Genomic DNA, 27,406 nt, shown 5'->3' on the forward strand with positions numbered 1-27,406 from the left:
TGTACCATCACAGTAATTTAATGTAAGGGTGAATCTTGACATAATAAATGCTATAGAGAATGCCTTGATATTGCAGAGTGGACAGATCAAGTATGTATTTGTGATAAACCCAACAATAAATTTGTCAAGCCTGAGATGTCATGTGTATATGCCTACTGTAAATTATGGTCTTTTGATATTGCAAAGGCTGTAACCCTCGATCAGAAACTCACTGAATCTTAGTCTACTTGTTGTGTGTGTCTGTGAATGACTGAACAATTATAAGCATTAAACTGTCAAGCAAAATATCTGGTTACATAATAAGCTACTGAAGCATCAGTCGCTTTATACCAACACCACCCAAACATCCAATCGAATATCATCACTCCCCCATTTCAAGCAGTTACGTGATGTGTGACGTCGCAGTGGATGGTGGTGATGTCCGAATCGTTCTTCTGAACCGGATCTTTAAAATGATTCGACTCGCGAAGCGTCTGGAAATCACTGTACGTATGGGACTTTGTTCAAGTTCTACTATGTTATATGTTATAATATATATAACAATTAAAGTGAGTCTAATAATAACAATTGTTAAAAAATAAACAAAACAACATTTGAAATGAAAGCTCTTGAGAATGAAAACGCTGTTTGTCTATCCCCACATGCTTGTTTTCATTTGTAAAATTAAATTAAAATAAATTTAAATGGAAATCTATTTTTAAGTATCACCGTTTATATACTGATTAACGGTGCAGTCAGTCACACATTTGTTCTACGAATCAATCATTTCAATTACCCACTGGCACTAACCAACAGAAAGCTTGGTTTGAAGTGATTTCTGTGTGAGCAGTGCTTCATACATCGACATTTTCCTGAAATATCGCTAATGTGACGGCATCTTGACGTGTATAAACGATTTTACTGTACAAATTAATGTAAAGTACCGCGTAGAGGGGTTATGGGAACAACATTTGCGCAACAACTCATAAGTAACGGTCACTCGACTCTTTGAACTGGTTCGCACCGAACCGATTCGCTAAAAGAATCGAACTTCCCACATCTAGTGGATGGAGGTGGGGGCCGGGGAGGGACTTCTTGGACCAAAAGGGGATTCAAACGTGTTTATGACTTTAGTGTAGAACCGTCGCATTCAGTCAGTCAATGGACTCGGGCGCATTGCGATAACCGGCCTCATTGTGTTCGCTTCAGGCTGGGAAGCAAAACAGAGAGAGATTCGGTCCAGAAGATCGCCCAAAACAAAGGTGTGTCCATCGTAAAGACTTTCATTGTCAAAAAAGGACAGGGCACGCGCAAAAGAGCGAGATCGTCGCTGGGAACAATGATGCTGATTGAAGTTTTGGTATTATGAGCAAAGCGCGCGGATTTGTTGGACACCCATTGATGCGTCACATATAACAGTTAGTTGTTATCATTGTTTATCAGATCAGAGTGTGCAGTGCGGATTTGTCGCGCGCTCTCCAAGTCATTCCAAACGCGGCATTTCTATTATTACCGTGAGCGGTTCCTAAATCCACAACGATGAATTACCAATCGAGCGTCCCGGTTTCGGTGTCAGTGTCCGGGATCTCTCAGCAGTCCCAGCCCGCTATGCCCACCCCGGGAACGGTACCCACACCGGTGCCCGTCCCTCAGTCGATTCCTCCTCAGTTCGGATCCGGATCGTCCGGGAGCTCCGGGGCGGGTCAGTTTGGCTCGGGAACCGTATCGGGCCCTGCAGCGCAGTCCGGCCCGTCGGGCTCCCAGTTCGTTTTGTCCAACTCAGCAGCCATCAGAGGCGAGATCCATCGGTTCGAGTCCGTCCACCCGAACATTTATGCAATATACGACCTGATCGAGCGCATCGATGACCTGGCCCTCCAGAACCAGATCCGCGAGCATGTGATCTCTATTGAAGGTAAGCGCAAGGCCATATTAATTGATGCCACAATGAAGCATTGCATTGTCTGTCAGTGTAAAGGCAAAAGCAGATGGTGCGTGAAAACTAGGGGACATAAATGAGTGGACATCCCTAATCATCCTAATTAGGGGCTACTGATAGCCATGGACCACTTAATATGCAATACAATATTTTAATGTGGCATTCGTAGAGTTGTGACATAATACAATAGTCTTCTGCATAAATAATAAAGCTGATGTTTACACTTTGTTTAGTTGGATTGTTTGGGAATGAAGAGCCGAGATCTTGCATAACCAGGAGCTTCCAGAACGCATCAGTGTGTGTTGTGGATGTAAATTAAATTGTGAAGCAAAGATTTGTGGCTCTCTGCATTAATATTGACATGCCAGTCAGATGTGATTTTCACAGGAGATCTTAATGCAGATTTGATTGTTTCATTATCAGAAGCTCTTCTGGACAAACGCTTTCCGAGGTTCCTCTCATCCACTGTCTGTGCATCAGTCGTTCATTTGGTTAAAGTGAGTTTATCGATTGATAATGTCAAAGACATTGACTCTGACAATGTTTACAACAGATCTGATTGATTGGCTACCATATAAATAGGTTTTAAATACAAAAGCTGATGGTGCATGCAAACTGGTAAGGCATCACAAAATCACTATCTGCATTATGTTTAATTAAGTGGGCATTTGATAGCCATGGACCACCAAGATGAATTCTGATCACTAAATATGGAATAAAATATATTAAAGTCCAATGCTTTTTGTCGTTTAATTATACATTGGTAGTTAAAATGAGCAGCATTTGGAATTGGCTTAATGTAAATACTCTTTTAAGAGTTACGTTGACACAAAATGTATGGTTTGCTTAGATAGTTGTGGATTACAGACAACATTTAGTTGGATTATTTGAGGAGCAGAGATCATCAAAGATTTGTGGCGTTTTGTATTAATATTGACACACCAGTCAGACGTGATTTTCATAGATGTGATTGTTTCATAATGAGAAGCTCTTCTGCGAAACATTTGTCAGCATCAGTCGCTCATCTTGTATATAAAGTGAGCTTTTAGCTTTATAAACCTCATTATGTCAGATACATTGACTCTGACTCCCAATTTTTATACAGACCCGACCTCTCCGCTCTCATATTAATGGTCAGGGTGAGAGTTCAGGTTAGATGAGCTTTAGTCACAGGTTATTTAAATGCAAATCGAGCCCCTTGCTGCTATAGAGTCACATCTCTTCTACAATTGCAGGGTATTACAAACCCTCTCGAGCAGTCTTATTTTGTTATCACAGAGTTTCTATAGGTTTCGCAGCACATACCGAGCTAGAATGATCCATTTCTGTATTTCTGAAGCAGCTACATGGTACCTATAATAGTATTTCTCTGGTAAATGCATCACGATTCCCTGCAGAAACACCATAAATGTGAAGTTCATTGTTGAAAGATGATTGATTTATTGTGTTATAAATAGTGGTTTCACATAAGATGAAGTGATTGTGAGTGGTTGTAACATGGTGAGTCAGTGAGCTGGTGAGATTTTCTGTAACTCTCAGTGCATTTTACCATTGAGGGATGGAGATGGAGAAATTTCTGGATGAGCGGACACCCTTTCGAGGGGGCGAGGAGGTTGACAGGAGTGGTAGAGTTTGCCTTTTCGCTATGTGAGCATGGGTTGTGTGCAAGCTGATGATATATTAACATGAAATTGTTGCAAAAACCGAATCGATTTTTTACACATATTTGTCATGTCATACCTTTATATAGGCCCAGGTCTTTATACAATATTGTTTCATAGCTGCCAGTAACAATGAATGATGCAAACTTAATATATGAAAAGAATTCAAATTCTGCTGTAAAGCAGCTTAACTAAGACAATAGTGTCATTATTTTGCTCAAGTCTGTTCAGTATTGATTCATTTCAGTTTAATAATGTTGATGTTGCAAAATTCATCAATTATGAAACAAAGGCAATAGTGTCATCATCCAGCTCAATTCAAATCAAGTTTTGTTCTCATTCAATACATCGATAAAGCAGTGTTTCTAAATCTTAAAGGGATACTTCAGGATTTAGCATTAAGCTTTGTATTAGTAGAAAACCTGTAGTATTTTCGAATTACCGTGCTTTCCACCCTCATGTCCCCCTGAGACGAGAGATTTATGTATTTTTTTTCTGGAAAAAATCCTCCGATGACGCAAAAATCGTCATTTTGCGTCATCGGAGGATTTTTTGGCCAGAGGCTAAAGACTACAGCCAGTAGTAGGGGCTGTCCCGCATGTTTTCAACCCGCCCATAGAGGGTGGGATCGCACTCACAGAATGTACACATAGTGTCAGCCATCTTTTTTTGGAAGCTAAGCTAGCAGGCTCTTGTTCTGTGGAGAAAGCTGAGTAGTAGGGGTAAACCATCCTCTTTTTCCCGGACATGTCCGGCCGTCGAGATCGTCCAAAATGTCCGGGATTCGGCTTTTGCTTTCTGCGGTCGCCATTCATTGTTTACATTCACACCTTTTGTTTCAGTCTAACTGAATTCATTCCGATTGGTGAATCTGAATGTAGTGTTTACATGAACACTAAACAAGTGATCGGTTGATGTGCGTTTTAACATTGCTAAGAAAATTCCCGCTCCTCCGTGATAGATACGAGACTGTTTTGTCTCACAGGTGTCGCTCAACAGTAATCACGCCACCGCTCAGCCTCGTCCTGCTCGCCACAGTAAACATGATGAATGGCGACTGTAGAACGCAAAAGCCGAATCCCGAACATTTTGGGCGATCTCGAAATCCCGGCCAGACTCGTCACGGAGACTCACTAGTAGCCTAGTCTTGTTGTTTAACTGCGCGCTCTTACCGGTTGGCGTGGCTTGGGAGTGGCCTCGTAGGGCAGCGAAGCAAGTGCATTCTGGGAGTTGTTGTCTTTCATCCACATAAGCCAAAAATAAATTTTCTGGCTTTTCTCAGTCTAGAAAGCTCCAAATTCAAAAATAATTTCACATTTCTTCTACATAAATGACCCATTTTAAATACACATTCATCTTTCCAGAGGTGAAGTATCCCTTTAAGTCTTTTAAACCCCAAATAGCAAGCCAAAGGCAATAGTGGCAAGGAACCCAAACTCCACCAGTCGAGAGAAATGGAGAAAATACCTTGGAAGAAACCAGGCTCAGTCAGGGTGCCAGTTCTCCTCTGGAGAAATGATAGAACATGGTGTGAATATCCCTGTATATTCTGCAAAGAATAGCCAGACTGGAGGATTCAATGAAGGGTTGACAATGTTGTGAGCTGCCAATAATCAGCTACGGACGGACGGGACCTCTGTGCATAATGTTTATCGCAGGATATTAGTGTAGATCTACATCTTGTACTGTTGAGGGTGCAAATAATCTGTGTTAATGGTATTATCCAACTAAACCTCTTTACTTAAGGGTAGGGTTAAGGAGCAGCCCTGGCTCTGGACCAGCAAACCAGTGATTTCTAACTAGTAAATATGATTGAGTCATTTATCTTGTCGTCAAAGCATTTGGAAATGAAAGCATTTTCCAGAAATTTCTAGCTTGCATTGCCATTGAAAATCCCTGACTTTGTTCCCAGACCTGAAATAACCCCGCCCTCTCAGACAAACGCTAGTTACCCTTTTTTTTATCACAAATGCCAGTAACGTCCAGTGTCGGTCACCTCTGATCGACGCTGACTCACCCGGCCTGTAAAGAAATCCTCAGAAAGCCTGTAACACCTGAGTAAAGGCTTGCTGTTGCCATGGAAAGGCATAATTGTGATGTATCACTTGCAGAACGTCTAGCCTATACAACAGCTACGGCATGTGCTATTGATTTCCAGCTTGTTGACCAATAATCGAGGTGTAAGTGTTTTGGTAACTGATTTGGATTGGGTTAAATCTAAATCAGATGGAACGTTTGCATTAGCACTAATGGTGTGACGTTAGCTGTGCCCTTGACTACTCTTTTAGTTGTTTTATTGACCGTTATAAATCATATTATGGCAATCAACAGCTGATGACAGGAGAAATATTAAGTTGGGATTTTTGGCATTAGTTCATTATCCTAGTGCAATGCAAACCCTGTCTTGTATCTAAAACTGGAGTTGGACTGGTGTGAATAGAATAGCATGCTATTCTTACTATATCAGCAGTATATAGGCTATGCTTACTAAGGGTGTGTTCTCACTTGGCATGTTTGGTTCGATTTAAAACGAACCTTGGTGAGATTGCTCTGTTAGTGTGAACGCTGCCATCTGAACCCTGGTGACCCCAAACAAGCGGACCGAGACGCTGAAAAGATGGGTATCGGTTCGCTTCCAAATGGACCAATCAAACAGCTTCCAATCGTTTACGTGTGTGACGGAGGGATTCCTGCCTCGGTTTTGACTCATTTACACGTTTTATAAGCTCTTCACGAGTTCTCGGCTGGTCAAAATCCCATCATATGTAGGCTAGTATGCACATACAATGAGCACATTAAGCCCAGCACACAGCATTGGTTTGGATGTTCGGTCACTAAATAGTTGATCAATCAGGTTGTGAACATCAATCGGTGTTAAAATGCCAGAATGAACGTTAAGCGAACCAGGACTACTTTTCTTTTTTTTTGTCCGGACCAAACAAACCAAGCGAACCGAACTACAAGTGTGAAGTGAACACACCCTAATATGTGAATATCTAAAATCCCAGTGTGCAACAAAATGCACTATTGATACATGATTGTATCTGGATATCTTGCATAATGCATTTTGATTCACAATAGTACACCGTATTCAATTCCAAACATAGCCATATGCTAGTACAGTCCATTAAGACAGTCCGTTCTCATTACTAGTTCAGGTCTAGAGTAAATAGTTTGGATTTAACCTGCTAGAGGCATTATAACCATCCGTGCTTAATTGTGTAGGCCTACAAAATGTCTCTAAGTCCAGTTCGGCTCGAAGTGCGCTGTGTTTTGGGAATTAAAAATCCGCCTCCATCTGTCATGTCCTCTTGTATCTTTTATTTATGCAGTTTTGTTGTTAGAGAACAGAAAGTTAATGTGATATAACAGGTTTTGTAAGAGAGAACAAATCTGTCTAATTTTGTATTTCTTTTTAGTAAAGATAAAGCTTATCAGCAGTTCATCAAAGCAATTACACACTTAAGCACAAGAGGCCTCCAGGCAGAAAGCTATTTGTTTTCTTTGCTTCTCTTTCACCCCTGTCATGCCCCTTTGGTTATAGCTAATATTTACATGGTATTTACATAATCCTCCTCCATTTTATGTCAATACCTTGCAATTGGAAAATTAAAGCATGTCATACCACACGCATAACAAACAGGATGTATTGCATCTAAGCAACTACATAGCAACACCATAGCAACCGCTTGGTGATAAGAGAGTTAAGGCTGGTCCACATCAGATTTAAAAAATATGAGAGACCACAAACATCATAGATTGAAAAGTTTTGTTCCTATAGAACAGGGTTCCTCAATTAGTTTTCACCAAGGGCCAAATTCTGCCAACAATACAAAGCCAAGGGCCACCGACCACAATGTTATGAGTCCGCAATGTTTGTTCTGCTACACTAAAAACTGCTGGGTTAAAAACAATCATTTCTGGGTTATTTTGCAACCCACTTAGGCTAACACTTCTCACTCCACTGGAGAATTTGATAAGATAATCTAAAAAAAGCTGGGTTGTTTTAACCCAATGTTGGGTCAAATATGGACTAACCCACCGTTGGGTTAAAAAATGCAGTTTTAAAATGGACAAATTGCATTTTGGACAAAATCAAAAATGCTATTAAAAAATGGACAAATTGCATTGGTTACATTCAAAATGTAACCCAACGGCTGGGTTTGTCCATTTTAAAATTGCATTTTTAACCCAACGTTGGGTTAGTCCATATTTGACCCAACATTGGGTTAAAACAACCCAGCATTTTTTAGAGTGTAGAACCATCAAAATAAAAGGGAGTAAGGAAGGAACCATCCAGATAAGGAACCATCCAGATCACCCCAGCAACAGCATAGAAACGCCCTAGTGACCACTCAAAACACCTTAGCAACCGCATGGAAACGCGCTAGCGACGCACTTAAAACATTCCGAACACCTTAGCTACATAGCAACCACTCAGAACACCTGACTGAGGTGCATGAATTGGCACTTGAAAACTTGAAATATCTAGTTATTATTGGTATTTTTTTAGCATATCATTCTGTAAATGGTGCAATAATGCTAAAGTTGATTTATATCATTCTGAGCATTTCTGAATCTGTGAACATTTGGTGTATTGCGTTCGAAGTGCTTTCTAGCCATCAGCGTCCTTTGGGACAGCTTCAGACAACAGCGAAAATAAAGTAATTACTGTTGTTTTAAGCTGCCATTTATGCTGCAATAACTGATGCCATATCAGCAAATTTGTGACTTTATATCTGCCGCAGCGATGCTGTGGCCGTTCTTCCACTTTAATTCTTTTTGTCAGCGTTATCTGAACGACCTTCAGCAGATATTCACTGGTGTAAACAGAATTTTGTATTCAATGTCAGCAGGGTCTGAATGAAACCACAGTTCCAAGTGGAGCTGAAGTTGAAATTCAGACTGGCTGTTTATTTCAGTAATTACATGGAGAAACAATGTTATTGAGCAATACTTGAAGGCTATATGCCATTGTTTTAATCTAGTATGTTCATTTTTGTAGTGATTTGTGACATTTGGTATCATGACGACCCCGTTTGCATGATGTTAGATCAGTAGTACTAATCAGATCAGATCAATAAAAGGAATATATTCACAGACTCTGTGACCATTTGCTGTTGTCATAGCTGTAACTATCATGCAAATGTGTATTATATTCCAATAGTTTGTTTTTAAATAGTTTTTTTAATCATCATAGTTGCACACATACATTTTCTGGTTTGTTAATACTGCAGATTATTTGTGCTTTTATGTAAAACTGGTTTCTTCCTCGTTTACTGAAGGTATGCCTTTTCAAAACAGGCTAGCAGAAAAGAAAATTGGTGCCTGAGAAATTTGCATATGCTTTGTTTTGTTATAAGCAGCACAAATCTCTATGCGCAACATGCTTGTTTCTAAATTTTGTGCTGTCTGTCTGCCTAGAAGAACCTTCTGAAATTCTTGAAGCAAATTAAGATTTTTGACGTTTGCATGATGAGCAGCTTAACATTTTAAAATGTACACCCTGCTGATGGTCCTTATGAAGTAAATTAATATGTTGCCAAAAATATCCTGTTTTGATTCATGCAATACAAACTCATGCATTTAAGTTAAGCTCATGCACATTGCAAAATAATCCAGTCAAAATACCTGCACTGACTCGTCGTCGTGATGCATTGCATGCGACGTGTTCCATGCAAAGCATCGAGTTGCACTACAGCAATCGCTTCTTTGCATGTGCTGCATCACAGGGGAGTTTTCACAGGTATTTTGACTGCAGCAAGGCTTGTGAAGCTTTTGCAGAAGAAGCTGTCGTGTGAATATGCACCTGTGTGTCTGGACTGCAGATACTACTGCGATCATCCTACGTTATTGCAGCACGCCTGTTGCTTAGGAACCGGAGCCTTATAGCTTTGTTGAAGATTAGAACAGAACAGGAGTTTAAAAAAAACACTTCAGATATTCACTCTGCTTCTCCCAGCTTGAGGAACAGTGTTTTATGAGTTACCCCACATCTGATTTGTCCCATTTAAGTAAGTGAAAGGATAATCAATAATTCTAAAAGACAGAAATGCCTGCACACGGCTTACTTAGTATCTCGTTTCCTCAAATTTGTTATGTTGATGGGTGTGCTTAAGACATTAAAGATGGATTATTTGCCTGCTGAAAGATAAAGGAAATGCACTCTGGGACTAAAAGCAAGATTTTGCGGCTGAAACGTGGTTTCTCTATAGAAGTGAAGTGTATCGAAGGATTGGTATTGTTTGGAACGTTTGTTGTTGCATTAGTATTGATGCTCTGCCATTGACCAATTGTACTTCAAAACTCAAGAGCAACCTGCATGCTTTGCTCAGTAATGGTCTTCAGAATGACATAAAGTAGAATATAACAATCATTTGGTTTGTATTTAGGGCTGCACAATACTGGAAAAACTCTATTTGGAAAGAATTAATCATTCTAATGTTTAATCGTTCACCCATATTGTGGCGATTTTGTTGGTGAGTGCAGAAAATTACAAGCATAAATAAATACAATAGAACAAAGATACAAATGAAATGTTTTTCAGGTAAGGCTAACAGTATTCAGGTACAGAAATCGAATATGCAAAATGTAAAATAACACTGCATAGTCTTCACTGTATAACATTCAATATTATTAATCTTTGTTAAAGGGATACTCCACTTTTTTTTGGAAATAGGCTCATTTTACAACTCCCCCAGAGTTAAACAGTTGAGTTTTACCGTTTTCGAATCCATTCAGCCGATCTCCGGGTCTGGCGGTACCACTTTTAGCATAGCTTAGCATAGATCATTGAATCGGACAGGACCATTAGCATCTCTCTCAAAAAAATGACCAAAGATTTTCGATATTTTTCCTATTTAAAACTTGACTCTTCTGTAGTTACATCGTGTACTAAGACCGACGGAAAATGTAAAGTTGCGATTTTTCTAGGCTGATGTGGCTAGGAACTATACTCTCATTCCCGCGTAGTAATCAAGAAACTTTGCTGCCGTACCATGAGTCCAGCAGGCGTAATGATATGACGCAGCGCCTGAAAATAGTCCCCAGCTCAGTAACTTCCAACGTGACCGGGACTAAGTTTGTCTAACCTATTAGACCTATTTTCAGGCGCTGCGTCATATCATTACGCCTGCTGCACTCATGGTACGGCAGCAAAGTTTCTTGATTATTACGCGGGAATGAGAGTATGTTTTCACAAAAGCTTAGATTTTCTCTTTGTATTTTGTTGTTTGATTAAGATTAATGACACAGACAGCAGCAATTATATTAGGCTGCTGTCACTTTAAGACCAAATGCCCAATATATGATGCATACGTTTTCTTTCTCAATGTTCACGTAATCCATAAGAGACTGTGTTTACGAGGATAGTCACAGAGACGGACATTTTGATATTATTTGTGCTTGAACGGACACATGCACGCAAAAGTGAGGCGGAAGAGAAAGGAATTCGGTGTTCGTGTGCTGCTCTGTCTTGTGCTTGAATGGTTTAAAAATGCTTACGTTTTTTTTTTAATCAAATTTTTATTATTTTCTCATCTTTTTAACATACAAAATGACGTAGACAAACAATCAGCCATGCAACAGTAAGTGGAAATCAAATCAACAGCAAGAAATCACTTGAATGTTTAAGCTAACAGGACATAAAGGACGTGCAAACGATAAACCTTCGCAACTTAATTAATCCGAGAATCACGTGAGTTTTGCCTGCTTATCTAGTCCGTATGGATCAGCTACCTGTACGATCCCTACACTTAACATCTCACATCCTGCGATGTGACTATCGTGGATCGCGATATCGATGCTAAAATGATTTATCTTGCAGCCCTAGTTGGAATTAAAATACCTAATCAGTTACCAAGGTCCCTTTAAGGAGTTTGACTTGAACAAGGATTTGTTGAAACCGGTTTGGATTTAAAGTTTTCCGTTTAGAATAAGTACTCAATTTCTTAACATATTGAGCCCTGTCTTAAAAAATGTATTCATAAAAAATGTATCTCTGCTCTGTCTTACGGATATCTCTGTCATTGGTTTTTCATCTTTGGCAGTTGTTAATTGCGAGTGATCATCATTCAGTCTGTGCATCTGTTTCAGCTTTTCACAAAAGAGATTGTTTTGGAACAAGACACACTGGAGACATCAAATCAAACTCCAAAACAAGAGAGTAATGCTTCGCACCGTTGGACGGTCTCGTTGGAAACCGATGGATTCTCCACATGGTTTAATCTCAAAAGCTCTTCTTTGTTATAAACTTCTGATGCCGCCTCAAGATCCTAAGTCTCTCAATCGCTGGTTTAAAACCATCCCGAACTTGGCGCGCTCTGGATGCTTCGAGGTCGTAAGTGCGAGAGGTCACAGGTCAAAAAGTGTGCTCGTGAAGAGGCTCTTTTCATAGCAGGGAAACTCTGACGCCACGGCCTATCTCTGGAACATAATGTAGGCCATTGTTCCCACTACACAAAGGTGCTCTCTCCGCTTGTTTGCAAGCCTTTTTTTTTTTTGTGCAATTCTTAAGTGAACACACATGTTTTGGTCCACAGAAGCAGCCAGGGGTCTGTGTTTTGGTTGTGGTCAAGGGATCAACTGTGGAAGAAACACTCTTCATAGTCCATAGTAGAGCTGCACGATGAAGTACTGGGATAAAGTTTATAGGTAAGTTATAAACACTGATGTCTACGGTAGAAAACAAAATAGAGCAAATCACCTTTTCACCGTAACTCGTCGGTTCAAACTAAGATTGTATCAATTTCATCGTTACACCAGTAGGTGGCGACAAGTGACTGTTTAAAAATGTATTTGTCATTGAAACATTCATTCAAGGGATTCCTTCAGAAACGCTGATTCATCCAGTAATGTAACAAGTGAAGTATTTATGAGTGAGTGAGTGATTGAATCATTCATTCAAGAGATTAGTTTAGAAACGCTGATTCATCCAGTAATGTAACAAGTGAAGTATTTATGAGTGAGTGATTGAATCATTCATTCAAGAGATTAGTTTAGAAACGCTGATTCATCCAGTAATGTAACAAGTGAAGTATTTATGAGTGAGTGATTGAATCATTCATTCAAGAGATTAGTTCAGAAACGCTGATTCATCCAGTAATGTAACAAGTGAAGTATTTATGAGTGAGTGATTGAATCATTCATTCAAGAGATTAGTTCAGAAACGCTGATTCATCCAGTAATGAAACAAGTGAAGTATTTATGAGTGAGTGATTGAATCATTCATTCAAGAGATTAGTTTAGAAACACTGATTCATCCAGTAATGAAACAAGTGAAGTATTTATGAGTGAGTGATTGAATCATTCATTCAAGAGATTAGTTCAGAAACGCTGATTCATCCAGTAATGTAACAAGTGAAGTATTTATGAGTGAGTGATTGAATCATTCATTCAAGAGATTAGTTTAGAAACGCTGATTCATCCAATGTAACAAGTGAAGTATTTATGAGTGAGTGATTGAATCATTCATTCAAGAGATTAGTTCAGAAACGCTGATTCATCCAGTAATGAAACAAGTGAAGTATTTATGAGTGAGTGATTGAATCATTCATTCAAGAGATTAGTTCAGAAACGCTGATTCATCCAGTAATGAAACAAGTGAAGTATTTATGAGTGAGTGATTGAATCATTCATTCAAGAGATTCATTTAGAAACGCTGATTCATCCAGTAATGTAACAAGTGAAGTATTTATGAGTGAGTGATTGAATCATTCATTCAAGAGATTAGTTCAGAAACGCTGATTCATCCAGTAATGAAACAAGTGAAGTATTTATGAGTGAGTGATTGAATCATTCATTCAAGAGATTCATTTAGAAACGCTGATTCATCCAGTAATGTAACAAGTTTTTACGAGCGAGTCATTTAAATGAATTAAACATGTTTAAATAGACTGCAGCAATTGCCATTTAAGTCAGAACCTCTAGTAAATTACATGTTATTTTGTTTAGTCTGTCTGTTCTGTTCGTGGATTAATCGTGATCTCTATTTGAAACAAAAAAATTGTGATTCTGAATTTATCCAGAATCGTGCAGCTTTATTCCATAGTAAATTATTGAATATACACTATATTTTTCCAAACAGCACCATTGCATCCTTGAGCAAGACTTCATTCAATAAAATTCATTTTAACTTGAACCCTAACCCTTGGTTGCTCTATGGAGATTATCCCTTTAGTAAGCATATAATAATTGTACCTTTAGGGATGTAAAAGCTTGTACCTTCGTACATTCTATACCTCTAATGGGTGCCCATTAGTACCTTAATTTACTAAAATGCACTCTTTAGTGGTAGATAAAGCATGAAGGCATATGAGGGTACTAACACCAGTGACAAGCTAATTGCAAAATTTTTGCATTTTTTTTGCTTGGATGAAAATGTCTTCTAAATTACTAATTATATTCTAGCAATCCACAGCATTTATGACTTAGATTACCATTCCAAAATGAAATACACTCATCTCATCAAATCGAAAATTGAGGTTATGGTGAGGTAATTACAATGGAAATGAATGGGGCCAATTTTTATTTTTTTTATGCTGACATTTCACGGAAAGGATTAGTAAGCAATTTTTACAGACTATAATCATGTTATCATGCATATTGTACGTCTTGTGGTTATACTACTGAGTATTTGAATGTTTACAGATGGGCACCATTCACTTGCATTGTAAGTGTTTCACTGTAAACCAGGATAAGTGGAAATTAATATTTGTGGTAATCAGTCACAAATGCTGTTGATTAAGCGTAACTTGGAATATTCCTTTAAATTACATCAACACCCCCATTGATGCTAGATTTGATTGTAGTTTCTTCAGGAATTCTACAAAGTGATTTTGAGTTGTAGGAGTGTATGATGCTGATCTGAGATCTTCTCACCAACTTATGGAGGTGATGGATCTGACTTTCTGTAAGTACAGCCGAATAGGCATCTGGACCAGAACGGTACGCCTCATCTCCGGCGCCAGCGTGGCTGCTGAGTAGCAGATGGTCTGTGACATGAGAGGAGAGTTTGGAGAGCAGCGACTGAAGCCTGCCAAAGACCCCGGTTCTCCTCACTGTTAGGACCGGCGCATTCAAACAAACACGCACAACTCAGTGGAGACCCTCTTATTTGTATCTACACCTGCTTACAGTGACAAAGGCTTTTCAATCCTTTGGGATTATCCAGGCGTACACACCAACAAGACCCCTGGTTTGCCCCACGTCGGGCGCCACCTGGTTGGATACCGAGCCCCATGACGCAGGCTAAACCACAAGGGCATGACTGCCGTGCAGTCCGGAAGGGATATTCACACAGTTCTGGCTCCTCTTCACGGATACACCCCCGTCCCCCAGCGTTAGTACGGTCTTGGAGAAATGGAGCGCGCCATATGTGGGAGCAGGATGTAGAGTATTTCCACAGCATGTGCTGTAGAGCATATATCGTCACTGCCTAAAGCTCCCACACCGAACAGCTAATTGGAGTTGCACGTCCTGTTTGGGGACTTCAAACCTGCACAAGTTAAATTGAATTTATTAATTGCAATTATAGAACAAGGCCGTGTCACAGTTTTTCGCTTGTACGTCAACGTTCAAGGGCATCCTTTTTTGGCAGCTCTTTACCTACTTGTCTCTGCTTGAGGCAGGAACTGTGTGCGTTAAGTCAAGGTTGTGTTTGTAAACTCTGCTCAGCTTGTTTTCCTCATGGATTGATGGATCTGTTTGGAGTATAGAGTATTCTGTTTATGGCTCGTCACACACACATACACACACACACGTTTTTCCCATGAGCACTTGGTTTTTGAAGCCATTTGCGTAAAGTGATACTCTTGTGAATGACTGTGACTTTAGGCCACCATGTGCAGAAGAATCACCTGTTTAGGGTGACTCATTCATATCTACCTGTGGTGATATAGTCCATAGGGTTTTCTGTTGAAAATAGTTTTGGAAAATCCCTTGTACCAGCTACTTTTTCTCAGCAGAGTGAGCTCTGCTAATCGAACACACTCTCAGCTCTCTCACTCTCTCGCTCTCTCTCTGTCTCTCATACGTAGTGCTAGTAAGTCTGATTCATTTTAGTGATTTGGTTCATCATAAACTGTTCTCTCTATATATATATGTAGCATTGGATTCATTTGAGTGAATTCATTGTTCATTCATTCATTCATTCATTCATTCATTCATTCATTCATTCATTCAAATCCCTTGTTTGTTGTGGCAGAAAGGGCTGTTTAAAGTATAAATCATATAATTGGATGCAATGGTTATATATATAAAAAGAAAAAACGTGTTACTAACCACAAGTAGCTAGATTTAGCCTATAATTTTAGCCTATATTTCACTTCATACCAATTGTAGGAGGTCACCGTTTACATAAGACCAGGTACTGTAAGTTTGTCTATGTACACACTATCTCTGATTGGGTTATCATGTTTAGCGCAACCCTGATTCCTGCATAACTACATTTGTCAGTGTCCAAACCTTGAAAAGACCAAGGTTATACAGAGGTCAAGCCTTTTACAAAAAGAGAAAGCTTGCGTTTGAACTATTTTAGAGGTTTGCAATCAAAAGAAGCAGATGCCAGACCATTAACTAATCCGTTTAACCTCCTTGCAAATTTTGATGTTTTTTTTTTTTCATACAGTTGAAAGAAAATACATTTAACCCACACCTCAGCTAAAATGGAGCGGGATGAGTTAGAATGATCCATCTTTGCTTAATGCGATTTAGTGTGAAGTAGCGGCCAGTTTCACCGGGTTGTAAAAATTGTAAAATCTAACAGCAACTTTCCAAGAGCTGTTTTGTGGGTGTCACGAGGGGGTGGTGTGGAGGCCTCAGGAGTGGAGTGTTGGCTCGGTTAGTTTGCAGCTTTTGCTGATGACTGTGGGTGTCCGCCTTCAGCACTAAACAGAAATGTGCTTCAAAACCGATCGTTTTGTAAGATATTACGTTAAAAAGGATTCATGCGTTTATCACGCAACTGAGCCTATATGAATGGATCCTCTTCACGAACCCAGATCAAGACAAAATCTGCCCCGAACTGCAATTTGCTATCAGATTTTTTTAAGTTTTATGACTATGTTTGGAAACCCGCCATATTGCGTTCAGTGCAACAGGACACGTGTTCTTGTGTAACATTGCACTGGGCTCTCTTTTTTCAGTCTTCTTTGGTCAGAGGCCATGTTTGTGAAGTGATTTTGAGGTGGTTCTCTCCTTGATTCCTGGAGACGGCAGCGGGAGAATGGGTGTCCTTTGGCAGAACCAGCTGAAGGTGTAGGAACAACGCTTGGCACCTCACTGTGAATTCACTCATTGTCCTCCTCTTTGTTTGTCTGTGATGGCGGATTGTGTGAATTTTAAGACCACAGGTTTTTTCTTTTCTTTTCTTTTTGTCCTGTTTCAGAGAGGTTTAAATATAGGTTTTGTTTCTTTTGCAAAGTGAATACAATTAGAAAAAGCAATTTTCAGTAGAGTTTTACCAATGTGACGTTCGGTTTGTGATATGGTATTTTTTTTGATGAATTGTTGCTTGGGCAAATTTGATCATGGCAAACTGTATTTTTCCGATTTTCTGCAAAATCGGCCTGTTTTATTCAATAATAGGGTTAGTGAGTGGGTGGAAAATGGTCACAAAACCAATTACAGCTGATCTTTATGCAAGAAAGATTGACAAACATTTATTTGCCTTTTTTTTATACAGATATTCAATGAACTCCATTTTCTCATATATCCTTCAGTATGCATGCACGATATTAAAATTCTGATTGATAATGATAACCCAATAATTGTTTTCATGTTGTTTCTGAAAACTAATCAATTATACTATTTTGTTTCTTAAAAAAATATGCAATTTATTAAAAATGCATGCAATTTTGTTCCAAAATAGTAAATTTACTATTTAGTCCAAAAACATAACAAAAAGCAAAAATTCTATAGTTTTAATCAATGTCAAATCAACGCCTAGAGGATTTTAGGCATCACAACATTATAATGTACAGTGTGTTTTTTTTTATTTTTTATTAATAGTTGTGGACTACGCATCTCTATAATAATAAAATGCTCTTTAAAGGGATACTTCACCTCTGGAAAGATGAATGTGTATTTAAAATGGGTCATTTATGTAGAAGAAATGTGAAATTATTTTTGAATTTGGAGCTTTCTAGACTGAGAAAAGCCAGAAAATGTATTTTTGGCGTATGTGGATGAAAGACAACAACTCCCAGAATGCACTTGCTTCGCTGCTCTACGAGGCCACTCCCAAGCCACGCCAACCGGTAAGAGCGCGCAGTTTAAAACAACAAGACTAGGCTACTAGTGAGTCTCCGTGACGAGTCTGCCCGGGATTTCGAGATCGCCCAAAATGTCCGGGATTCGGCTTTTGCGTTCTACAGTCGCCATTCATTATGCTTACTGTGGCGAGCAGGACGAGGCTGAGCGGCGCGAGGCCGGTGGCGTGATTACTGTTGAGCGACACCTGTGAGACGCAACCAGTCTCGTATCTCTCACGGAGGAGCGGGAATTTTCTTAGCAATGTTAAAACGCACATCAACCGATCACTTGTTTAGCGTTCATGTAAACACTACATTCAGATTCACCAATCGAAATGAATTCAGTTAGATTGAAACAATGAATGGCGACTGCAGAAAGCAAAAGCCGAATCCCGGACATTTTGGACGATCTCGAAGGCCGGACATGTCCGGGAAAAAGAGGATGGTAACCCCTACTACTCAGCTTTCTCCACAGAACAAGAGCCTGCTAGCTTAGCTTCCAAAAAAAGATGGCTGACACTATGTGTACATTCTGTGAGTGAGATCCCACCCTCTATGGGCGGGTTGAACACATGCGGGACAGCCCCTACTACTGGCTGTAGTCTTTAGCCTCTGGCCAAAAAATCCTCTGATGACGCAAAATGACGTTTTTTGCATCATCGGAGGATTTTTTCCGGACAAAAACTACATAAATCTCTCGTCTCAGGGGGATATGAGGGTGGAAAGCACGGTAATTTGAAAATACTACATGTTTTCTACTAATACAAAGCTTAATGCTAAATCCTGAAGTATCCCTTTAAGAAAAAATGGGTTAAATCTTTGCTGTAATCTAGTGCTATGTCTGTAAAGCCCCTTTCACACAGAGATTCTGGAAAATTCACGGAAAATGTGTCCCGGGATCATTTGATTTTGGTTCATTCACACTGCCAGTGATTTTCCGGAATCTGTGAGTGCGTTCACACACACATCCCGTAAAGACACGTGACGTGTAACGTACGCGTCAAAAACATGTACACCAACGCATCTCATACCGTTCCACAAAGCTGGCGAACGATCTCAGCTTCAGCGCGGATAGTAAGGAGCTCCCTGGTCTCTGCTTCATTCCAGTTTGCAGAATGTTTTTCGGTCCTGGCTTTTGTTCACACAGGGCGTGTTCCGGGACAGATCCTGGCAATGTTAATAGGTCCCCATCCTGGCATCGATCCCGGCATCAATCCCGGGACGTGTTTGCGTTCACACAGAAGGCACTCTAGGAATTTTACGGCAATTTCCCGGGATCAATGCGCTGTGTGAAAAGGGCTTTTGTTAGTAAAGGTAATCTAAAATCCACAATTAAATATCCATTATTGAATACAAGATACAAAATCATAACATTAATTAACTTAAATAATGGCTGCTATCCGATCTGGTTCCAATAAATTGTGCGTCTATATCTTTCAGAGACATTTTTGCTTCATTTATTAATTAGGAACTAGCAACCATCTGTTGTTTTCTACAACTTTTGCAGATAACTCCGTGATCCCATGATTCAACACATCTGCCCCATCCCTGTGAATATGGAAATCCCGACATTCCCATGCAATGTTACAGAGTTTACTGGGGTCTCTGTCTTGTCCCACAGCTGATGGGTATTTTTAGGTTTCCTACATTCCTCTTTTCCAGGAAAACCGCTCTGCTTGTCACTTTGGGTGACCGCTCTGTTGGGAGTACAAAATGCAGATCAGTGCTGATCTGAGGTCATTCCCGTGTCTTTAGTTTTAATAGGGTTTTGGTCAGAATTTGGCTTTGGGAGGCTGGACCGAGATCAGGGGACCAGATCTGCTCTTGAGGGAATTGCTGTATGATTTTGTTTACCTCTTGATTTCCTGTGTTCCCCCAATTCTCAATGCTGGGTTTGTTCCAGTTGCCTGATAGAGGGTCCGCTGTGCTTGTATGTATATTTAAATGGATACATATTTAAAAAATAAATAAATATTGGTTTGTTTGTTTAGGTTTATACATATATATATTTTTTTATTTAATACACAGGACATTTACATTTATATAAATTATTTTATCTTGTTTTATTTTATCTTATCTTTTTATATATTTACCCTAGCAACCATTTAGTAATACTTTTGCAACCGTTACCAGCCAGAATTTTTATTTTATTTTATTTATGCATGAATGCATATTTAACAAATTTTCTACCACATTTTAATTTGTATTTATTTACTTTATTTACTATAATATTAGCATTAATATACATGAATGTATGTATTAACCCTAACTCCTTATTCAGCGTTTTTTTTTTTTTTTTTTTACGGCTTCACGATATTGAAGAAAAATATCATATGCAGTAATAACTTTTGTAGCTTTAATACGCATACTTTTCAAGACCGTTTGAGCGCAATAAGCCGCAAAAGAGAACTGACCGAGATCGCTTGCTGTCCGAGAGCCGGCTTTCTGTGTGTGTGTTTTAGGTGTAGGCCTATGTTACCCCTTTTCCACCAACAAGAACCAGGTGCTGGTTCGGAGCTAGAGCTAGTGCCGGTTCGGAGTTGGTTCGACTGAAGAACCGGTTTGCTTTTCCACAGGCTAAAGAGCCAACGCAGAGCCAGGTCTTACGTCACAGCTACGTCTCATCTTTCTCAGCAACGTTAACGCGGCGGCGCCAAACACAATATCAACAATGGCGCACGTTGCTTTGCTATTGATGTTCATGGCTTTGCGGACCTACATCGGCATCCAAACACGCGGATCCAACGTGTTCGCGCGGCTCGCCATTATTTGTACAGACGGAGATTACAAGCGAGAGTAACGGCATGTACATAACATTTATTTTTAACAATAAAATGCCGACTTTAGCCTTAGATTTATATTTTAGATCGCGTCCATCGTGTTTAGCTGCTGTTAGCTCGATTAGCTGCTATTTGAAAATGGCGGTCACAAGTTTCTCTTCAGTCTTGTTGGTCACGGTAACCCCGCCCCCAGCCTCTGACGCAAGCGGTTCTTTCTTGGCTCCGTTCTAGACCCTGCAATGATTTGGTGCTACTTAAGAACCAGTTTTACTGGTTCGGAGCTGGTGCTTTGGCGGTGGAAAAACAAAGAACCGATTTGAAACTAGGCTCTGGCTCCGAACCAGCACCAGCTCTGCCTTGGTGGAAAAGGGGTATGTCAGACAGTGAGAGTACCGCAATAAGTTGTTTCCCGCAGCTTATTGTGCTTAATAACTATTTTTAACATCAAGCAAGTCACATGTAAGTAGGGCTGTGACTGTGGCAGTTTTTTTACCACCGCGGTGGTAATGGACCAACCATGGGCGGTATATATACACACACACACACACACACACACACACACACACACACACACACACAGCGGTTGCCAAGTTTACCGGCACAGCCCTACATGTAAGTAACATCCGTGTGCCAAGTCTATTCTCTGCTGTATGCGTCGACCTAAAACTTTTTGAAGTAGCCTATTAAAATCATTCAGATATCGCAGGCCGTTGCGATATGCACATTTGAGATATTTCGTTAGTTTCCATATATCATGCAGCCCTATATTTATGACATTGCAGGGTGTCCCAAATGAATGAATGTTGTCAAGTGAAGTGAACTTCTGCAGATATCCCATGTTGAGTGTGTAGGAGCACACAGTGAATACTCCATAATGGGACCCGTGTGAATCGGAACGCATCCTCTCCATCAATTTTATTCTCGAAGAAGCTCAGTTCCTGTGGTATCTGCAATGTTCCCTTTTTGCTCTGAGTTCACAGCTAAATCCTATTTAGTGCTTGCTGAGAAAGGTGCCATTAAGAATATACTGTCTGCTGCTCAGAACATTACTTCTGACTGTGGATCAGCAGTTTTTTCCGTATAGAGGCAAAAAAGAAAAAAAAGGCATAGATGTGGAAAACTGGTCCTTTGTCAGCATTCCTGATATAATACAATCTCTTACCTGACAGGTGGACTAAAGATGTTTGGGTCAGGATGTGTTATTTTAAAGGGATAGTTGAAAATTCTGTAATTATTTACTCGCCCTCATGTCGTTCCAAGACTTTCGGAACAGAAATGAAGATCTTTTTGATGAAATCAGTCCCTCCATTGACAGCTACACAACTACCACTTTTACGCTTTGAAAAGTTCATAAAGAGATTGTTAAAAATAATCTACATTAATAGCCGCTTTCCGACCAAGTAGTTACAGGAACTTAGTTCTAGGAACTGTCCACTTCTAAACAGTTCTAAGAACTACTCTCCCCCAAACTCAGTTTTGCTGTTTGCGTTCGCACTGGCCAAGTGGCCATAGGAACTGGTAGGAGGGGTAAGGGAGTGACGCAAGCACGGTGACTTTTATTTTGACGGCGCGACGGACCTTTATTTTGGCGGCGCTGAGAACGCCAGAGCAAACAATGCTCGCATTCTCTGTGTTTATTAGTTAGCGATCTGTCTAACAGTACTGTTTAATATGTTATTAGATAGAACTGTTATAGAAAGTAGACAGTATATTAAAAAAAGGTTATTAGCCTATGCCGTGTGGTTGATGTCCAGTGTTGCTAGCTGGGCAGATAAACATAATCATGTTTGGCTTGGTCCCCTCAAAGTTGCATTGGATTTTCTCTTCAGCATAAAGGTTTAGAGGCCCATCTATCACTGTTTTCCATGTTTGTATAGTTAGTTTCTGGAGTAAATATACAGGCTATAATCTATGTGTTTACATTCTAGCTGTTTTAAAAATGGCGGGTGCTGGTGTTCCGCGTGCGTTCGGTCAATCAGCGTACACTAACGTCACGGGTAGTTCCTATAGCGCTGGATTAGACCCTACTCTGAAGTAGGAGCTAAATTAGTTCCTCCAAATGGAGTTCCTAGAACTAAAATCGTTCCTAGTTCCTGCGGCGCGAACACGCCGACATCCGGGTACTTTAGCCAATAGTTCTAGGAACTGTGAAAAGGTTCCTCCGGTCGGAAAGCGGCTATTCAAGCGGTTTGTCACAATTCAATTTTTTTGCTTTACATGATAAAGAAGATTTAATTTAAGCTTTTATTTACATATTTAATAACTCACACATCAGTTGTGGTAAACAGAAGCTCAAGCATGTTCGCTTGACGTGCGAGAACCAATGAGGTTCATTCTCGTGTTACGCATCACGTTTGAGCTTCAGCAAGAACCAATGAGGTTCATTCTCGTTCTACGCATCACGTTTGAGCTTCAGCAAGAACCAATGAGGTTCATTCTCGTTCTACGCATCACGTTTGAGCTTCAGCAAGAACCAATGAGGTTCATTCTCGTTCTACGCATCACGTTTGAGCTTCAGCAAGAACCAATGAGGTTCATTCTCGTGTTTCGCATCACGGTTGAGCTTCAGCAAGAACCAATGAGGTTCATTCTCGTGTTTCGCATCACGTTTGATCTTCAGCGAGAACCAATGAGGTTCATTCTCGTGTTACGCATCACGTTTGAGCTTCAGCAAGAACCAATGAGGTTCATTCTCGTGTTACGCATCACATTTGAGCTTCAGCAAGAACCAATGAGGTTCATACTCGTGTTACGCATCACGTTTGAGCTTCAGCAAGAACCAATGAGGTTCATTCTCGTGTTTCGCATGACGGTTGAGCTTCAGCGAGAACCAATGAGGTTCATTCTCGTGTTTCGCATCACGTTTGAGCTTCAGCAAGAACCAATGAGGTTCATTCTCGTGTTTCGCATCACGTTTGAGCTTCAGCAAGAACCAATGAGGTTCATACTCGTGTTACGCATCACGTTTGAGCTTCAGCAAGAACCAATGAGGTTCATTCTCGTGTTTCGCATGACGGTTGAGCTTCAGCGAGAACCAATGAGGTTCATTCTCGTGTTTCGCATCACGTTTGAGCTTCAGCAAGAACCAATGAGGTTCATTCTCGTGTTTCGCATCACGTTTGAGCTTCAGCAAGAACCAATGAGGTTCATTCTCGTAGGCCTGTCGCGATAGTCGATAAGTCAATTAATCGCACGATAAAAAAAAATGAGCTCGATAATTTTTCCGGCCGCGATAATCCCATTTGCATGCTTGTTTGTTTTCCTCGTCTCTCTCTCTCTACCAAAGAGACTGGATGACCACTCTCGGTTCTTTAGCGTATAGGAGGAGTGAACCCTCTTGTCAGTTGCATGGTCTTTGTGTGGGGAGGCGGCGCGCGGCGCTTGTCAGTCACATGATCTTTGTATGGGAAAGCGCCGGCGGGACTGTTTGCGGCGACTGCCGGGAGAGAGAGAAGACGCTAGTTGTGAGTTGCGACAGTGAGCCCGATCACATGAAAATGCGTATCTATACCACGAATGTTATTTCTCGTGCCATTTATACGCCAAAAATAGTTTTTGCGTGCATATGATACGCTCTTTATGGCGTGTAATACGCTCGCACTCCTCACCCCTAATCCTAACCAAGTATTTTCAGTGCATAGCATACACGCAATAAAGCGCGTCTCCGTCTTCCCGACAGTACACAATCACTTGACAAAGTAACAGGAGGACAAAGTAACAGGAGTAACAGTGCAAAATTGTGCGATATGGCTTGTTGAGGCTTTTTTTTTATTTGTTTACAAAGGTCCTAACTGTCAGTTTTGCCTGTTATGGAATGTATCACTATTTATGCCTAATGTCTAAAGCCTAATGTTTAATATTTTTTTGAAGTGCAATTTTGTTTACATCCATTTTATTTATTAACAGACATTTATTTTGTTAACAGACACTAAGAGTCCATTGCTTTTATTGTTTTTGGTTGTTTTGTTCATTTTTTTGGATATTTAAAATGTTTTCCGTTTTCAATGTTTAATATTCTTTAGAAATAAAAGTTTATAGATCGGTGAAAAGGTGTACCTGCATTATTATGCCATTATAATTATATTAAATGAAAATGGTCTCAGAACGACAATATTATCGTTTATCGCGATAATTTCTTGGACAATTTATCGTCCAGCAAAATTTGTTATCGTGACAGGCCTACATTCTCGTGTTACGCATCACGTTTGAGCTTCAGCAAGAACCAATGAGGTTCATTCTCGTGTTACGCATCACGTTTGAGCTTCAGCAAGAACCAATGAGGTTCATTCTCGTGTTACGCATCACGTTTGAGCTTCAGCAAGAGCTTTGTTCTCGCACGTCAAGCAAGTTCGGTTTAGCTTCTGTTTATGTTCGCTGTTTATTTATAAATATAAACCTAAATTCAATCTGTTCACCCTACAAAGCAATCAAGTCTCTTCAGAAATTTGGACTAAACCGCTGAATTCATATGGATTAGTTGTACCATCTCTTATGAACTTTTTAAAGCTTCAAAGTGGTAGTTGCGTAGGCTGTCAATGGAGGAACATTCTTCATGTGTGTTCTGAAGATTAACAAAAGTCTTAAAGGTTTGGAGTGACATAATGTAAGTAAATAATGACTTTTAATGATTTTTGAGTGAACTAACCCTTTAATAATTGCTTTGATGAACGTTATAATTCTGTCAGTTTGTCAAATTAGTTAAAAAAAAAATGCATTATTGAAAGACTCACAAATCCAGCACACAGTCCATCAGCCTCATTATATGAAAAAGCAGAGTTTTAATTAGTTTTCTGTTCATACTTCATGTTTTGCATGGACAAAAAGCCAAGATAAATATTGCTGCATTGTAAACCTGTTACAAATTGGCTCCGAAAATGTCATTAAGAAAAAGCGAGAGGTGGGTTGCTTTGGTTTTTCTCTAGCAGTGATTGCCAGTGTGTCTAGTTTAGAAAATGCAGAATAACATGTTACATAAGAATACCTGCTGGCAAAAAAACATCACCAGCAAACACACACACACACACACACACAGAAAAAAAACACGCTGAGAGGCATACACAAATCAACAACTCTTTGACAAGGGGGAGAATTTTTCAAACTCGAAAATTGTATCCTGGAGGTTTACGTGCGAATGAGCGAAGTGACATGTTTGCGGTCATAAATATGAATGAAGTTTCAGATTTACCCTGTTTAAAGAAGCTGTTACTATGGAGACGTTGTTACAAGAAGGTCATTAGAGAGCTGCATTGCTGATGCGCACAGCGTTCGGAGGCTGAGCAAGGCGCTGCTGTCATCCATCTCCACTTTTCTGTCATTTATGGCTTTAGTGCGGTTTATCAATCAACATTTGATCTAACTGAGTGTGGACTAATTAGATGAGTCAGTTTTCTCGGCCTGCTGATATAAATCATTAGCCACTCAGGAAGATTTTTTCTCAGTAAGGAATGTTTGCAATAAACAGTGTTTGCAAAGGCAGGCATCACTAGTGTTATTGCTCATGCTTTGTGTTCCAAGTATTATAATTCATCCTGCGTCGTTTGTGCAACACACATTAATGAAACCTGACCTTATCTAGTTGCGTGGAATATTTAAGTCCCATTATAAAGTGCACTGGATGTATTGTGTTTGTTGGCAGCTATTGAAATGGACATCAATCATAATGGGGTTTATAAATCACTAGATGTTTAATTCGTCTCTTATACTTGGCATTGAAATGTAGTTAATGAATTGGTGCTAAATTAAAGATGTTAATCTGTGTATGTAAAAGATTTCAGTGCAATGCATGGTGAAAAAAGCTTTCCAAACCACAGGCAACATTGGGTCAAGAGTATCTCAGTGGGTCAAGTGTTCGCTTAAATACCCAGAAGGCCAGTGGTTGTGGACAGGGATTGTTGATTTAATGGAAGGTTGTGTGGTTTCGCGTACCTCAAAGCTACATGAAGTTGAAGCCACACATCTCCAGTTTTGATTTTATGGGCTCTTTGACCAGTGAAACCAGTGACATAAAATCAAGAACCATCATCAAGTATCAAAAGACAAAGAAGACCCACAATCAGTAGATCGAATTCATTCAAAGGTAATAAAACCACCCGTATCATTGAGTGTGCTTCATATTCCCAAACGTGCAGACAAGAATATCAATCTGTCATCTTTCACAAAACGGAGGAAGAAATAAAATGCAGCTTCCCTTGTGTCAGCATTCTGTGAGTGTGTCTCTCTCTCTCTCTCTCTCTCTCTCTCTCTCTCTCTCTCTCTCTCTCTCTCTCTCTCTCTCTCTCTCTCTCTCTCTCTCTCTCTCTCTCTCTCTCTCTCTCTCTCTCTCTCTCTCTCTCTCTCTCTCTGCGGTGATGTTTTTTCACTAGTAGCAGTTGGAATGAATGGACGCTGCTTCAGCTATGCGGGAAGCTGGCAGCGAAACTCTACATTCAGCAACGCCAGCCTTGAGCTTTTACAAATGCATTATGCACTTCCTTTCCTCATCCGCTCACTGTAAAAAAAAAAAAAAAATCAACCCAAAAGCACTAACCTGTTAGAAAAGGAAGAATGTGAAAATGGAGGGCATTGCCTTCACCTCTAACGCGCCAGTTAATGAGTGATGATTGTTGATGAGTTGGACAGATCTGTAACACAGTATTAAACTTGTTGAGGAGAGGTGTGCTTTTACTTTTAACCAGTAAGCAACCTTCATAGCAATGCCTATTTTTATATATATATATATATATATATATATATATATATATATATATATATATATATATATATATATATATATATATTTATATTTATTTTATTATTATT

The 27,406-nt window shown here is 39.8% G+C and overlaps 1 protein-coding gene across 1 annotated transcript in view; it reads left to right on the forward strand.

Annotated features, from left to right (window-relative positions):
* Positions 1-1,056: 1,056 nt before the first annotated feature.
* agap3 (ArfGAP with GTPase domain, ankyrin repeat and PH domain 3) overlaps positions 1,057-27,406 on the forward strand; it is a 168,129-nt gene continuing 141,779 nt past the window's right edge. The window contains exon 1 of the mRNA XM_084399593.1: positions 1,057-1,894. Coding sequence (XP_084255719.1) covers positions 1,519-1,894 — 376 coding nt within the window. The 5' untranslated portion in view covers positions 1,057-1,518. The remainder of the gene's footprint in view (positions 1,895-27,406) is intronic.

The sequence above is a fragment of the Rutilus rutilus genome (genome assembly GCF_951802725.1).
Source record: "Rutilus rutilus genome assembly, chromosome: 24".
NCBI classification, from domain to species: Eukaryota; Metazoa; Chordata; class Actinopteri; order Cypriniformes; family Leuciscidae; genus Rutilus; species Rutilus rutilus.